General features: G+C 31.3%; 2 protein-coding genes across 3 annotated transcripts in view; one reads left to right on the forward strand and one right to left on the reverse strand.

Annotated features, from left to right (window-relative positions):
• The window catches only part of LOC118038731 (uncharacterized), a 162,337-nt gene that overhangs the window by 74,102 nt on the left and 69,955 nt on the right, over positions 1–18,280 (reverse strand). The window lies entirely within an intron of this gene.
• LOC118038713 (bark storage protein A) lies at positions 15,848–17,609 on the forward strand. The gene is made up of 6 exons (XM_035045123.2): positions 15,848–16,193; positions 16,365–16,432; positions 16,512–16,667; positions 16,759–16,941; positions 17,025–17,213; positions 17,310–17,609. Exons 1-6 carry the CDS (start codon positions 15,941–15,943, stop codon positions 17,478–17,480), a joined length of 1,020 nt encoding a protein of 339 aa, XP_034901014.1. The 5' UTR covers positions 15,848–15,940; the 3' UTR covers positions 17,481–17,609.

Here is an 18,280-nt window from a genome sequence, read left to right on the forward strand (position 1 = left end):
TCACGGTCAGATTCGCCTCTTTTGGCATGGAGAAGGAAAAAACACCCAAGTAAAACTACTATCATAAACATGAAACCTACCGACACCGGATTTTCAACCTTTTTGGTAACGGTAATATTTTTGTAAACGATCACTTTCTATCTTCAAAGCCGAAATTTGAAACCCTCTTTCTTTCAACGACAAAAAAAAAAACTGAAAAAAAAAAGAAAAATAAATTTTTATCTCAAAATTAAATTTTCAACAACTAAAATGGACCAATCACCGACGTATAAATATCTAAAAAGATAGGGGGATAAAAATAATTATTTTATATAAAATTTAAAAGCCACAATCTATTTTACATGCTAATTTTACTTTGATCCTCTAATTTACATCCGACCCTTCCTTGAAAAAAGAAAAAAAGCCAGAAAGGACAAACGCAATTTATAAGTTAAATATATAAAATGAAAAGATAAAGGAGTTTATGTATTTTATTATGGAATAATCCTCGAATATTCAAAGATTATTTCGCAACATTATCCACCCGTCTCTCTTCCATTTGTGCTCCATTTTGTTCCCATTTATTCGATGTGATAAATAATTTTGTCAGCGTTTTTGTAGGCAATGCAGGCGCCTTTTAAAACATGGAAATATGTCGTGGTCTCCCTTCAATGACAGGAATCGCTGGGGATGAACCAAGCAGAAAGACACGCAAACCACAAACGAAGGAAAAAAGACAGCAGCAACAAAACAAATATTTGAGATCTGAAAGGCACATCTACTATCATCACAATAAAATAATCTCTATGGAAATTTTTTGATAAAATTTGTGGCGACCGGGAGGAAGAAGGCAGGAGGAGGGCTCCCCACTCATAGCAATAATTGTCCTTTTGAAAGCAACCCTCCAGTGAAGCATTTTCAAATGAAGTTGAGAATTTATTAGAAAATATCACAAATTCTATCTATATTTTTACTAATGCAATTATAGCATTCCCAAAGTTTTGAAAAAATGAAAAGGGGAGTACATTGTTATTTATACTCAGCCTTGGTTTTGAAAGCAACATTAAGTCTATAACTATACCTTCTTGTTTGAAACCAGCCACTTAATACTCTTAATTATTGTTGATTAATGTCTTATTAAACAACTTCATATTTTCCCGAAAATTCTGACAAAAATTTAAAAAATTCTCAAAAGACACATTTAGATCTAACTTTTTTTAAAAAAAAAAATGTTATAGTGTTAGATATTTGAAAAGGAACATGTATGTTATTGTTCAGACAATGAAAGCAAAATTGATTATGAGAGAAAAATATATCTCATTTTATATATCTTATTAAGTATTAACTCTAAGAGATGTGGACTTTTAGTTCTCCATTCAATCACTTTTCATACATCTCGCATATTACTATGGATTATAATAGTATAAGTTTTTTAAAAAATTTTGCACTTTGATCCTTAAATTTTTTATTTTGCAACAAATAGAGCCTCTTTTTGATCTCAAATTAGAGTAATAATTGCAATGTTTTATTTAGGGTAGTGAGGAGTTTTAAATTCAAAGTGCAGAGGACTGAAGTGAATGATCGGCTAAAAACGGTGGGTAGCGTTTGCAAATATGGTTTTTGAAAAGTTCATTTTGTGTCCCCTCAGCTTTTTATGTTATTAAGTTAATCGGTCCCCTGTAATTTTTACAAAATAAATTTTGATATCAAACTTAGTTTTCCTCATTTTCTAGTCCTTTTTTTGGTGGCAGAGAGAGGAGGGGATGCCATATTCTAGTTTAGAGGGTTCGAGAGAAAGTGTGACGTGTACTGGAGAAGATTTTAGGCCACCAAAACGTTCAATTTTTATGTCAAATGATTTCATATGATTGAGAAAGAGTTACGATTAAGTGATTCTTTTACCTTGGAAACACATTAAAAAAATAGATCTAACCTTTGGAAGATTTTTTGTTTCAGGTATTGGATCAAATGTTTTGTGTTTTTGAGGCTAATGAATTGGTTTACCCAAGGTTCCTATGATGTTTTCCTAGGTGTTTTGAGTCAAAAAATAAATAAACGCTTGTTTTTTTACCACACAGTGTCGGATTCTGGAATTTCCCAGACGATGCGTCATTTGTTTTTTTCTCAAAGAAACTAGGCCGATGACGCATCGTCCGCCCCATTTATTACTCATTTCAATAAAAAAAATTCATTCTCTAAGAAAGCAACATATGTTAAGAAAACACATTTAGTTTAATGGAATGGTAGAAATAATATCCAATAGTTTCTTTTGAAGTATCCATAAGCTTATATTTTATTTATTTTTAAAATTTACGAATTTAAAAAAATAGATTTTAAAAATAGTTTAATAAAATTATCTTTACCATTTTTTTTTAAAGAAGTGGCATAAGACACATAACGATTCTAGAGTCGTAGATTATACGTTCGACTCTTTGAATTGTGTTATTTCTCTAAATAGATTTTTAATTGTGCTATTTTTCTAAAAACATTTTTCGTGTATGCTATTTTGAAAAAAAAAAAACTAATAGATTTGACAAGTTATTGCTTAACCATTTAAGGCACCTCAAATTATAATATACTCTTAATTTCATAATTTTTTATATATCTAACAAATATTTATATTTCCATCCCAATCTTCATTTTTATTCTTTTTTTTATCCTTGAATTTTGAGTGAGGAGAATAAAGGTTTTGAATCACCACATCTCACCCACAAACAAACCGATCTTGATGTTAAGTGATTTGGTTTTTAGATGAGAGTTTGATTGACCTAGTTTTGCCCTTCAATCATTCTGGAAACATAAATTGAGGCTCATAAAGATTTTTAACATGATTTTGATTTTGAGTTTTTAAACCAATTACAAGGTGTTTTGGGATTGAAAATGAGTGTTTGTAGATTCTAACTAGTCTATTGGCCCATGCTATGTTGAGAGTCGGAGCAAGAAAAAAAAAATTGAAGCGTAAAAAAAATCCAAGTATTGGTGATGTGATGTGCCTTTTTAAAAAATAGATTTTAAGAATGAATTAAATAATTTTTTTATTATCTAATATTGAGATGGAAAAACATTTGATTTACCTAGGTTAACATGAGATGACCTATGAAATTTGTGGGGATAATATGGGAAAACAAATTGGAAATTTCAATCCTGAATTAACTTAACATTGAAAGGCAAAATTGAAAAAAAAAAATAACATTTTACTTTATATAAAAAAAATAAGTGAACTTGAGTCAACAAGAAAACTCACAACACAAGTTATGCACGTCATCAGATTTCAATAATTTTTTTTATCTTAGAAATTATTTTTTATTTAATTATATAACAATAAATTGCATGATAGTTTTTTTGTATCAAATATTTATTTTAGAAGTAAAAAACTGGATAGGAATGTGGTGCTGAGATAATAAAAGTACTTCATTGATAACAAATGATTAAATTGCATTCCCCCCCTCAATTGAGGGGCAATAAAAGCATTAAACCCCAAAAAAAAAAGAAAAACAAATAATAGTTTCAATGCTGCAAATTAACCTGATAAACCTATGAAACGAACTCATGGACTCAATCGGGTTCAATGATTTTTTATTTTTATTAATTTTTTTAACCCAAATATAAAAATAGAAAAAAAAACCTAAAATGAGCCTAAACGCGAGAGTCGTCTGTCTTTATTTTTTTTAAAAACTTTTTAAAAATGGGCGAACAACATGAGTTAGAGACACGTCGACGATGACAATAGACAAAACATCATCTACTTTTGTAGAATTCAGCACCCATAGGTCGCAAGAAAAATAGGACTTTGATTTTTTTTTTTTTTAGCTTAAAACCCCAATTTTGACCCTAAATACATTTATAAGCTTATTACTGGCATTATCACGGTCACCTCCTTTGGCATGGAGAAGGAAAAAAACATATAAGTAAAACTACTATCATAAAATGAAACCTATGACACCGATTTCAACCTTTTTGGTAACTAGAATCTTTGTAAACGATCACTTTCTATCTCAAAGCTGAAATTTGAAACCCTCTTTCTTCAACACAAAACAAACTGAAAAATAAGAAAAATAAATTTTTATCTCAAAATTAAATTTTGAACAACTAAAAGGACAATCACCTATAAACCTAAAAAGATGGGGGATAAAAATAATTTATTTTAATATAAAATTTAAAACCACAATCTATTTTACCTTGCTAATTTTATTTTGATCCTCTAATTTCCAATCCGACCCTTCCTTGAAAAAAGAAAAAAAGCCAGAAAGGACAAACGCATTTAGTTTATAAGAAAAGAAATGAAAAGAAAAGGAGTTTATGTATTTTTATTTATGGAATATCCTCGAATATTCAAGATTATTTCGCAACATTTATCCACCTTTCTCTCTTCCATGTGCTCCATTTTGTTCTTGATAAATCATTTTGTCAGCTTTGTAGGCAATGCAGGCGCCTTTAAAACATGGAAATATGTCGTGGTCTCCCTTCGATGACAGGAATCGCTGGGGCTGAAACCAAGCAGAAAGACACCATACCACAAAAGGGAAAGACAGCACAACAAAACAAATATTGAGATCTGAAGGCATCATCACAATAAAATAATCTCTATGGAAACTTTTTTTGATAAAATTTGTTGGCGACGGGAGGAAGAAGGCAGGAGGAGGGCTCCACTCATGGCCATAATTGTCCTTTGAAAGCAATCCTCCAGTGAAGCATTTTCAAATGAAGTTTGGAATTTATTAGAAAATATCACAAATTCCTATCTATATTTTTACTATGCAATTATAGCATTCCCAAAGTTTTGAATTGAAAAGGGAGTAAGGAGTACATTGTTATTTTATCAGCCTTGGTTTTGAACAACATTAAGTCTATAACTATACCCTTCTTGTTTGAAACCACCACTTAATCTCTTAATTATTGTTGATTAATGTCTTATTAAAACAACTTCATATTTTCCGAAAATTCTGACAAAAATTTAAATTCTCAAAAGACACATTTAGATCTAACTTTTTTTTTTTAAAATGTTATAAAGTGTTAGAATTTGAAAAGGAACATGTATGTTATTGTTCAACAATAAAGCAAAATTGATTATGAGAAAAATATATCTCATTTTATATATCTCATTAAGTATAACTCTAAAAGATGTGGACTTTTAGTTCTCCATTCAATCATTTTTCATCATCTCACATATTGAATGCTGCGTATTAACCTGATAAACCTAGGAACCGACTCATGGACTTAATTGGGTTTAATGATTTTTTTTTTCAATTTTTTAACCCAGATATAAAATAGAAAAAAAAACCCAAAAAGAACCCAAGCACGAGAGTCTGTCTTTATTTTTTAAAAGGGCGAACAACATGAGTCAGTGACGCGTCGATGACAACAATAGACAAAACATCATCTACTTTTGTAGAATTCAGCACCCATAGGTCACCAGAAAAATAGGACCTTAATTTTTTTTTTGCTTAAAACCCCATTTTAAAACCAAAAACACATTTATAAACTTATAATTGGCATTATCACAGTTAGATTCACCTCCTTTAGCATGGAGAAGGAAAAAAACTTCTAAGTAAAACTACTATCATAAAATAAAACCTATTGACACTGATTTCAATCTTTTTGGTAACTGAAATCTTTGTAAACGATCACTTTCTATCTCAAAGCCGATATTTGAAAACCCTCGTTCTTTCAACAAAAAAAAAAACTAAAAATAAAAAAAAATGAATTTTTATTTCAAAATTAAATTTTGAACAACTAAACGGACCAATCACCTATAAACCTAAAAAGATGGGGAATAAAAATAATTATTTTTATAATAAAATTTAAAAGCACAATTTATTTTACCTGCTAATTTTACTTTGATTCTCTAATTTACAATCTGACCCTTCCTTGAAAAAATAAAAAAAGCCAGGAAGGACAAACGCTATTTATAAGAAAGAAAATGAAAAGAAAAGGAGTTTATGTATTTTATTTATGGAATATCCTCGAATATTCAAAGATTATTTCGCAACATTATCCACCGTCTCTCTTCCATGGGCTCCATTTTGTTCCCATTATTCGATGTGATAAATAATTTTGTCAGCTTTGTATGTAATGCAGGCGCCTTTAAAACATGGAAATATGTCGTGGTCTCCCTTCAATGACAGGAGTCGCTGGGGCCGAACCATTCAGAAAGACTGGCAATTAATGGCACACGAGCCACGTTACTCTATCTTTATATTATTATGAGTTTTTTCCTCGTGCTTCCCTCCTCATTAATTCTTTACATAAAAAGTTGTGTTTTCCCTCAGAACTTCGAAAACGTGGAAACTATCATACTGACATGGTCACTAGTGTCATTTTGAGTGTCGGTGCTGTTCAAATAATACAGAGAAATAGAAAGAGAGGAGGTGAATTATTAGAATAAAATCCGAAGAGATAACAAGGACAAACACTTTTATCACAAAGAAAAAGAAAAGAAAGAAGAGTTTATGGATTTTATTTATGGAATATCCATGAATATTCGAAGATTATTTTGCAATATTAGCCAACGTCTCTCTTCCATATGGTACATTTTGTTACCATTATTTTATGTGATAAATAATTTTGTCATCTTTGTAAGTAATGCATGCGCCTTTCAAAGATAAAAACATGTTATGGTCTATCTTTCCCACGACAACGATAACGAGGAAAACAGGGGATGAATAAGGCAGAAAGACTGGTAACCACACAAAAGACACAAGAAAAAGATCACACAACCAAATAAAAATTGAGATTTGTGTTAGTTTAATATCTTCTTAACCAATCAATTAGTTATAGGTGAAATTATTATATTTATAAAAATATATATTTAATATTGATAAAAGTTTAATTTATTTTTAATATTTATATAATATTAAATTAATTAATCTAATATGTGACATATGAATTTAGAGGAAAGATAAAGTTCATGGAACAAAATACTTTACAAATAAAATTATAAAGTTGTTATAATTATGAAATTTATATTACATCAAACTATTATTTCTAAAATATTTCTAGTTGATGCTCTCTAAAATACTAGGCATTCATTAGAGTTGTAGATGTTGGTACATATTATCGCACGTGTGTGGCATCGTGGCAATGCGCCCACTACATGTAGGTTTGAAGTGATCGGGAAAATAGGGCAGACAAGGAATTCTTGTCTTTTATCTGTGAAAAACAAGAATGAGAGTCGTCACTTAGTATTTTGATCACTAGTAACCCTAAATAGTCTCAGAGAACGGGTATGGGGACTGATTGAGTAAAGGAAAGTTATTAATACCCCAAATACGCCCTCCCTAAAGTAAGCTACATTGTTTAATTGTCTAATAAAAAATTAAGGTCTTGTCATGTTTTCTAATTGTTGGTCTATTTAAGATTTAAGAAAAGTCATTAAATGTAAGAAGATTCTTTGGTTTTGACAGTGTTTATGGAAGTGGGGGAGAGAGCGAGAGGGCGAAATTTTTTTTTCAAAAACCTTCTTCTTCCCTTACTACACGTCCAGTGGAAGAAGAATAGTGTTGTTCAAAACAACATTGTTTCGGGCTTCTCCCTTCTTATATATATATATATATATATTGGGTTCCAAATATAGGTAACAATAGATGCCCCCTCTTTACAATACTTACGGAACAAAGACTTTGCATAGTAAGTCTTGTAAAGATAAACAAAACTGAACTTTTGAAATTGATCTTCTCAAAGCTTGCTTGATTTGAAACCATTGTGTGACGACCATTGTGTCACCCACAAGTCTTGAATTCAAGATGCTTCAAAAAGGGTTTGTCTTAATGCAAAAAAGGTAGCACATATAACCTAAGGACATGTTTTATTCACTAAGTAAGCATGAATAGGTTTTCTACCTGGTCTTAAAAGGGGTCTCATATCTATCCATTGACATCTTTGTAAAGACAATGTAGGGACATTGTGAGAAATGGTTAAGGCATGTATGCCCGCCATTATCAAGCAGACACTCAAATATGAGTTGGGTGTTTCATGCATCTGAACCTTGACCAATAGTCATATGGCAGATCGCTAATTCCCCATCTATCTTAGAAGCTTATGTGTGTTTTCAAAAATTAAGACATGTGATGTATGAGGCAATTCTATATAATACATGAATGAATATATACATAATTTAAAGCGTATAAGAAAATAAGGAAATACAATATTAGCAATAACACACAAACCAAATCATAAAACATAACAATCAGACAAAAACAAAGCTTAGTCCACAAAATCCCTAATAGAGTCATCATTTTATCGCACGTATGTGGCGTCGCGGCGATGCGTCCACTTTATGTAGGTTCGAAGTAATCGAAAAAATGGGGCAAACAAGGAATTCTTGTCTTTTATATGTGAAAAGTGGGAATGAGAGTCGCTGCCTAGTATTTTGGTCACTAGGAACCCTAACTGGTGTTAAAGATTAGGTACGAGGACTAGTTGCATAAAGTAAAGGTATTAACACTCCAAATACATCCTATCTAAGGTAAGCCGCATTATTTAATTGTCTGATAAAAAATTAAGGTATTGTCATATTTTCTAATTGTTGGTCTGTCTAAGGTTTAAGAAAAGTCTCTTTTGTAAAAAGATCTTTATCTTATCATGTAAAAGCCTATCCGTTCTAATATCTATATAAAATAAACTATCTCTTCTGTAAAAAGATCTTTATCTTATCATGTATAAACTCGTAATCCCATATACTAAAAGAAAAAAAATGTTTTTAGGGTGTTTTTTTTTTGAAATATTAGCCTAGTTCTCATGGCTTTAATAAACTAGTTATTAAAGCCAAAATGCATCCTAAAACATATTTTTAAATTTTTATGTTTTTTGTATAAAAATACGATATGATTTTTTCTTAATCTTTAAGAGACTTGGTCGCATACATGAAAACAAGACATTTTTTGTTTTAATTTTTTTTTTGCAATGTTTCAACGAAAACCAGGTATTTTAATATAGGATTTGTATCTTTACGGTATGAAAATGCAAACAAATATTAAGCGAAATTGAGAAAAATAATATACGGGAAAATCATAAATTTTTTTGAAAGGATTCTTTTTCAAAACTTTTTGGACCGGGCTGGACCCGACCCAATAATTTTTGTTTGCCAGCGCTGCCTGGCTTAGTGAACAGTAGAGGACAAGGCTGGAGAAGAAGAAAAGGAGGAGGAAGAGAAGTGGACTTGCGGTTGCTCATGATGTTATTGGTGGCGTTGTGGTGAGCAGCTTGTCCGGTGGTTATTCTTTCTTTCTCTGTGTTTTCCTTCTGCCTTTTCTTTTATGGTTTTCATTTCTTTTTCTTCTCTTTAGCTTTTGTTTCCTTTTCTTTTATCTCTATGTCCTTCTTTGCCTTTTTCTTTGTTTTGTTCTTCTCCTTCCTTTGTTTTCTCTCTTTCTCTATTGTTTATCTTCTCTCTGTATTTAATTCTTCTATTTTAAAACAAATTGTCCCCCTCTATTTTTTTCAACTCTCTTCTCTTTAAAATCTCATCTCTATCCATGTTCTCAAAAACCAACCCCCCTCATGGTATGTTCCTTTTGGGTGGTATTTATAGGGAAAAGGGGAGTGGAATTGACCCTATCCCTGTCCCATCACGGTGCATGGGGAGCAAGGTCACGTACTCAGTTTTGGTGCCGGGCAAGGTGCCCAATAGGGAGCCGCTTGCAGGGCATGACTCCTTTGGTTAAAACATCATAAGGGGGCGTGGGTTGTGTTGGGTTTTGAGTTTTGACAGTGCTTATGCAAGTGGGCGAGAGAGGGAGAGCGAGAGCACGAAAAAAAAAAAATTCAAAAACCTTCTCTTCCCTTGCTGCATGTCCAGGGGAAGAAGAACAACAATGTCATTCAAAACAGCACAACTTCGAGTTTTTCCCTTCTTATATATAAATATTAGGTTCTAAAAAGGAGTAACAACATATATTATATGTTCATTCTTTTATGAAATGAAGTAATTGCTCTTTTAAATTGAGGTATAGGGATACCTAGAACTATTATAAAGGTTATTGTCTTAAGACATGTACACTAAACTAACCTGTATGATAATTCTATATGGAGAGATCATCTATTTCTATGGAAAGGCTCACGTGACGATTGTGTAAGTGACTCTTAAACTTGAAATCACTGAATTATCTTTTATAGAGAATGTCATGCTTTGATTTTGTTACATGTTATCTTAATCAATGTAACAAAAAGGCAGACATTGGGTATAACATAAACTATATGAAGGTACTTGAGTAATCAAGAGATGATTCATTACCCTTGATGAATTAGGAAAAATATTTCATCTATTCTCAAATAGTATTGACATATAAATCATTGGCCAAGATGAAATGAGATTTGAAAAGGGTTTTGAATCTTATTCAAATGATAATTGACTATTATGTAGAGAACAAAGATGATTTTATATGGCAGATGTACTATATGCTTTAATGTTAAATCGAAACATCATTGATGAAAGGATTTTAATTACACTAAGAAACCGATTACTGAAAGGTTAAGTTAAAATACTAATAACTTTTCTAATATTTAGGGGATCATGATATGTTGTTAAACGTGCACTTGATCTTCAAATATAAATTAATTAATTGTTGAATTGATAATAAATAAAATTATTTAAATTTATATAATTAGAATTATAATTTATATTTTGGCCAACATATTAAGAACCTAATGGGTCGCACACGTTAAGAACCATTAGTTAAAAATTAAAATATGATGATTTAATTAAGTATGACTTGATTAAAAATATATTTTAGAAATTAAGGACTAGAATATAATTAAAACAAGGATGATATTTCTAGACCTAGAAAAATCAAGTAAGGGCTTGATTGAGTTAATTTGTAAAATTATCCTGAATTAATATATGAATACTATTTAAGGAGCAAATTGATATTTTATCAATTTATAGGTTTTTTACAATTTTTCTATAAATATTAAGTTATGCCTTTTATTTAGATAAGGTTACCTATTAGATAGAAAAACCATGTAAATTATAAAATAGAGAGCCAACACTCTAATTCTTGTAATCTCCCTCTCTCGCTCTTGCTCTCGCTCTCTCTTTCTTATTTTTTATGAACTTATATTTTTATTTGTGTGGTGTTGCTTTGTAGTATATTACTTTTCTTAAAACTTGAGGTTTTACAATCCTACACCATGCTTAATGTTCCACGGTTATTACGTGCCTGCTCTCGAAATTAAATTTTTATTATGTAGTTTCACCTTCTTAGAATGTGAAATAATTAACTAGTAGCATATTGATTAGAAGATTATTTGAATGATCAATAGATTAGCACAACAAATATGATTTCATATTTGTTTTATAAGATAATAATTATGCTTCCAAAAAAAAAAAACACAAGTAATGGAGAGAGGCCACCATCTTGACCATGAAGAGCTTAATAATCTACCATCTCCGTATATTCTAATGGATTACACATTTCTAAAGATGGGTCTTCATTGTCTAAGTCATAAGTACATTATAGAACTATGTTTATATACACTCTTAGTGTTCCTATATAGTACCTCACATTTCCATCGATCCAAATGGGTTCATCACCACCAATCATGATGATAAAGACCCAATATAAGTAATGAGAATGGATAATATGGGTCGCCCTATTGACTTTATAGTAACTGATACCAAGATATTAGGAATATAGAGTAGAAACAATTCACTTACATAAATAATATTTTTTCTCATCACTTTAAGGTACAAAACCAAAGAGATATATATTGAAATAACCCACCACTTTAAATATATATATTCACTCACCACTTTAGAGATACAAAGTCAAGGAATAAAAGTTCACTACTAATAAGGAGATACAAACTGTATAAGGTACAAAAAGGCAAAGTCAAATACTTTTTTATTCAGATTTTGTTAAAGATCGTCATACATGATTTAAATGATCATTATATACTTTAAACAACCTTCAATGTCTAGGGATATATTAAAATGATAGAATTGAGACCAAAATAGATGATTTTTTATATATAGAAAATTAGACAAATAATAACTAACACATGTTTTTGACTTATTAGAAACACAAGTAGACATATAGAAATTTTAAAAACTAAAAAGCCAACTTCATGTACAGAACTTCAATTCATGTATGGTTAGCTAATTTAAAACCACTTATGATTAATTAGTTAGTAAACCTACTCATACACATAATAATTATAAACTACCTTTAGGGTATTTCTCGTATAACATCATTGGACAAACCTGACATGAACTTAATCTTAAATTTTATGAACTTAGGTGACAAGATGGTTGCTATATATGAATATACCCTATCTTAGTTTCAGCAAGAGTCCAAGTCATTACAGCAAGTAAGGAGGATTGCAAAAGACCCAACACCAACAAGTTGACACTATAAATAACATAAATTGCATCATTAAAAAAATAGATAAACTAATCTAACATTGGAATGATTTGAGTACACTGGATTAGATAAAGTTCCTAAAGAAGTAAGGATGAATAATGCATGTCTTAAAAACACTTGTACAAAAACCAAAAATTAATTATTTGGTTCATTTTAGGATCCTTTTTTTATATATGTATTTCTTTTATAGACATTGATATGATGCCTAGAATAGAGGAATACTAGAGGTTGATGTAGTTCTCAAAACCAAAGCACTTAGTGTATTTCTATCAAAGATTAGATAAAGCCTTAAGAGAATTGGATAAATTATTGAAGGTGGAGCAAACAGGGAGATTTCAAGAAAAGAATAATGTTGGAGGAATACAATTGAATGTGCTTGAAGAGCTACTTAAATAGAAACCTAAAAATCTAAACACTAAATTGGACATGGTCTAGATACTAGCCTTGGGCATCTTTAGATATAAGTTACTTTGATGTTTGTTCAAAGGTGTGTTTCTATTCGTTAACCTATCTAAAGTTCAAGAAAAGTTCTCTATGGTAAGGAGATCTTTGTCTCATCAAATTAACACCTAGTCATTCTAAAGCCCATAAAGGTAGTCTAAGGTTTAAGAAAAGTCTTTATTACTAAAGAGATTCTTATCTTATCAGGTTAAAACCTCACTATCCTAAAGTCCAAGACATAAAAAAATAAAGGAGATTTTATTTGAAATTTTGGTCAAATCCTAATGGACAATCGCAAACTTGTTATGATACCCATTAATTAATGTTTCTTTATTTTTCAAAGTATGATGAAAATGCAATTTTTATTTTTTCATATAAAATATGCATAAAAATTTTAGAATCTAGTCGTATGCACACCAAATAAAACATATTTTTTTTTATTGTTGAAATGAGGAAAATGTTTAAGAGATTTTTGGAATTTTTGAAAATTTTAGCGAATAGCGGGTATTCTTAATACCGTGTTAGTATTTGAAAATATAAGTCTACAACTTCAATACTAAGTGAAATCCTTAAAAGGAAACATATTTTTGTATTTATAAAATAAAGAATTTGTTTGTTTTTGAAAACAAAACTCAAATTTTTGAAGAAAAATTAGGTATTTTTAATACCAAGTTTGTATCTTATAGTATAAATCTACGGTCTGATATTGGGTAAAATTACTATTAAAACACACGAGGGGGCCACAAATAATTTCAAAATGGTCCCTAGATTTTTTAAAAGATTTTTTAATGGTTGTTTTGGCTAGACACACAAATATAGATAAATTAAAACTAACAAAAAAAAAAAACTTATGGCATGTTTACCAATCACGCCCTTAGCCTAAAATCATAGGCACAAAAAATTCATTAAGGTCATGTTTGGCAAACACCCCCTAAGAAGCCAAACAAGGCCTTATTTTCTTAAGGTAAAACAAGGCGGGCCAAATACGCTCTTAAGTATGGGTTTGGGCTAGATCTATTGGGCTTAAGGTCCAAGTCCATGTATGGGGTTGGACTCCGGCCCAATCCAACTCATTTTGTTGGGCCGACAAACGATCCAACTAACCTCTTTTGTTTTTTTAGAAGTTGGCTTAGAGGCAACCTGTGTCACGTGGTCACTAACCTAGCCTGGTTACAATGTTAACTTTTAATTTTCTATAAAACATGAATTATTCAAATTTTGCATGTAAAAAACAAAAACTCGCAAAACTCATGAGAAGGAAAAAGAAGAAGAATTATATGGTTGTATAGTTGAAGAACATTTTTGAAATAAAATATATTATGATATAAAATTAGATGAAATAACTTAATAGAATTAAGACAATTGAAGAAATATTATATTAGAATATGATAAACTCATTTTAAAAAATAAAGATATATTAAAATTTGTTCAATTATATGTTATTTATTCTTACATTTAGATAAGCCGATTTAACTCCTTGAGCTATCTATCAGACTCAATAACTTAAAATTATGATAGCAACCAACATGAATTATGATTATATGATCTCATTGACTTGTTCTATGTTGCGGGTCAAGTTAAATTGTTCTTGAATATAAAACAATATTCAGATATCTCTTAAAAAACAAATTAAATTGTATAAGGGTTGACTCGATGTAACCTGATTGATTTTATGGATCTAAAAGCAACTTAGACAACCTGTAAAAGCATAGTTTAACTCAAAATGATTTTCAAGATAATATTTTTTTTAATATTAAAATAGCAATATATTTGATTGACTTGAGTTAACTCGGGTTATGAGACTATAACCTCATAGAAAACAAATTATAAAACTTAATTTTCAATCAACTCAATGTTGAAGGATGAAATTGAAAACACAAACAATTAAAAAAAGGACCTAAACAAGTGACTTGAGTTAACTTGTCAAACCTGCAACTCGGGTCATAAGACCGAGAGAACCCCGTAGAAAAAAAATCAAAATAAATTACGAAGTTCAATTCCTAATCAGTCCATTGTTGAAGAATGAGACTAAAAAAATCAATTAAAAATGAACATAAAATATAACCCAAGTCATGAGACTAAGATAACTGTATAAAAAAAAAACGAGTCAAGTTCACAAATTTGGTCATGAGATTGAGATAACCCTATAAAGAATAAATTATAAAGCTCAATTCCAAATCGATCATGTCAGATCTAATATTGAATGATGAAATTTGTACAATAAATAATTAAAAAAAATGAGTCAAGTCCATATGAGTTAACCAGTTAAACACTATTTTTGGATCATAAGGTCAGAATAACCTCATAAAAATCAAACCAAAATAAATCATGAAACCTAATTATCAATCAAACACATATTAAATGATGAAATTGGAGGGGGGGGAGTCAATTAAAAAAAAAAGGAAATAAACTGAGTTAACTAAAATAACCTGTCAAACCCGTAACCTAAGTCACGAGACGAGGATAACCAAGTAAAAACAAAACCCCATGTTGAAGGACATGAGACCGAGATAACATCTTAGAAAGAAAATAAAAAAAAATGACTTGATTTAACCATGGTTAAAATACCAAAACAAATTATGAAACTCAATTTCCAATTGATTTAATATTAAATGATAAAATTAAAAAATAATTCAATTAAAAAACCACAAATAAATAACACGAGTCAACTCTGGTTAACCCGTTAAACACTATTCTCGGGTTATGATATCAGAATAACCTAATAAAAAAAAGAAAATATAAATATTAATTCCTAATTAAATCAATACTAAAATATAAAATTTTAAAAAAAAGTTAAAAAAAAAGATAAAATCTAGCGAATAAGGTTAACTCATCAAATCCACAATCAATGTCACAAGAGTAAAATAATCAAATAAAAAAATAAATATAATATTAAAAAATAAAATTAAAAATAAAACATTAATTAAAAAATTCAAAAAAAAATATTGACTTTCTCCACGGATGTTAAATAGTTATTAATAATAATTAAGGTGTGCATTGCCATTTCGCAGTGATGGGAGGGTATTTTGGAATCTCAGTTTCTATAAAGCCCCGTGAAAACGCTCCACAACACACACAGCAGCAGCATTAATTAGCTCTAAATTGTCCCTCTCCTCATTTCAGCACTAAGTGCTTGGCTTTCGCTTTCTCTAGGAAAATCAATGGCCTTGGCTGGATTGCCAAGCAAAATGTTGTCAGTTGAATTGGCTGTGATGGTGCTTGTGCTACTGGCCATGGCACAGCAGTCCATGCAGCTGAGCTTGAGAAGCCCTTTACCTGAGGTTGTCAAGAAAATCAATGGCAATACAGTGTCTTATTTAGGCATTGTTGTGAGTTCCTCTGGCAGCGAAGACGCTCTTCTTAATTCTGGTTTCTTCGTTCCCAGCACACATGTACCTTACATTGACTTAGTCGGTAAATCCTTTTTTGCAATGGACACTCTTAATTGATAACTTAAATTAGGGCGGGTTATCCTTAATTAAATATAATAATAAGAAAAAACAATATATATGTATGTATGTATGTATGTATATTGATCAGCTTGATATTGCAATAATTTTAACTTTCTGGTTTTTGATTAATTAGGAAGAAGATTCAACATTGGAAAGATTAAGGGCGTTCATGTCGTAGTTGTTAACGTAGGGGGTGAAATTGTAAGGACCCTTCTCTCTCTTCTTAATATCACCGTTTAAGTGCATGTATAATTAACGTTAACTCTTGTTTGCGTATTAGCCAAATGTGGTTCTGGGCACCCAAGTTCTGTTCGATTTACTTACCATCCGAGGAATCATTCATTTTGGGAGTGCTGGAAGTGTCAGCGATTCGTTGAGTCTTGGTGATGTTGCTGTGCCAGCGTCTGTTGCCTTTACTGGAAACTGGGAATGGAAGGTACAATTAAAACCAGTTCAAATTATGCAAAACTCTAATTTGTGCGACTACAACTGACGTTTTGTGATTTATGCGTGTGTTGTTGGCGCAGAGCAACACGTCAAAGAGAGGGAAACTCAAATTCGGAGACTTCAATCTTCCACAGAAAGGAGCCAATTCCTTGGGAAGCGCAGATTTTCAGAAAGTAAAACTGTATACTGCCGGAAACCCATCACAGAACCTTTTGTGGCTTCCCGTCGATTCAGACTGGCTTACGGTTGCCTCTGAGCTGCAGGTAGCCACTGAATCGATACTTCTCCGTACTCTATTACCAAAATTCTATATTTACTGTTAATTAATCTGTGTGATTGCATGCAGGGTTTGAAGTTGCAAGAGTGTGTAGATGAGACAAACGAGACGAATTGTTTAGAGAACACGCCGGCGATCGTCTTCGGAGGGAGGGGTTCCACTGCCGATACATACCTTAAGAATGCAGCATATGGCGAATTCCTTGCCAATAGATTGAATGTCACATTTGTGGACACAGCGAGTGCTGCTGTTGCTTTGGTAAGGGAAAAGGGAAAGAAAGAAAAGCTTGCTGTTGATTTTAGGATTCGTCACAATTTGGTAACTAATGGTTCGTGCTTTGATTTGCATTTGCAGGCTTCTTTGACAAATGAAGTGCCTTATATCTTGTTCCGTGCTATTTCGAACTCGGTAATTCGAGGAACATCAAGCTCCAACTCTCGCTATTTGGCCACCGCCAACTCTGTCAAAGTTGCAGTCAAGTTCATTGAGTTGATTGGCACATCCAACTCGGTTTTCAAGTACTGAAAGCAACTAGTATAATGCCCTTTCCTCAATAAGGACGTCATGGTGAAAGCTTTATGCTCTATGTCCATGTCATGTACTAAATAATGAAGTGTAATGAGAAGGAGGGCGTTCTCTATCTTTGATGTTGAATTTGGTGCGGAAATCATGTGTCTGCTGCAATTTCCGTTGGATAATCGAAAGAACTACATCTCCGGTCGCCAGGATTGAACAAAGAACAATGATAACATTAAAACAAAAGAAAACAGAGATAACAACATTCAAATGTGTCTTAAACACACACACACAAGTCAATTCAATCAACATTTCTTAAACCTTGATCTTAAAGACAGAGCCTTGAAGCGGTGATTTCACCGACTTGCTCGTGCGTGTGTGTCTGCGCTCTTTTGTTTCACAAATACAGAGACCATTCACTGCTCCTCTAATGATCAACACTATGCTGTGCAATATCATGGTGATTGCTAATTCTCTAAACCTGATCATTCTCGTTTTTATTGTGTGTAATAAAAAAAAAAAAAAAAAAAACCAAGTCACGAGGTGTTTTTACTGTGCAATGTGCACTCTCTAGCAAATTATTGTAGCTTGGAATAGTTTACTTTTAAATAATTTGAACTTCTTTTCAACATTGAGTCTTTTGAGGTCAAATTAGTACCCTCAAATTGAAAGGGCATTGAGAATTAGTTACGATGGGTTGGATTCAGAACAAAAATCCATATTTCGTGACATACCACTTTTCTTCATAGGATGGGAATCTCGCAATGCAACAAGAATATTAGATTGCTTATATGACCGGTCTGTGATTT

Source organism: Populus alba, chromosome 19 (assembly GCF_005239225.2).
Source record: "Populus alba chromosome 19, ASM523922v2, whole genome shotgun sequence".
Lineage (NCBI taxonomy): Eukaryota > Viridiplantae > Streptophyta > Magnoliopsida > Malpighiales > Salicaceae > Populus > Populus alba.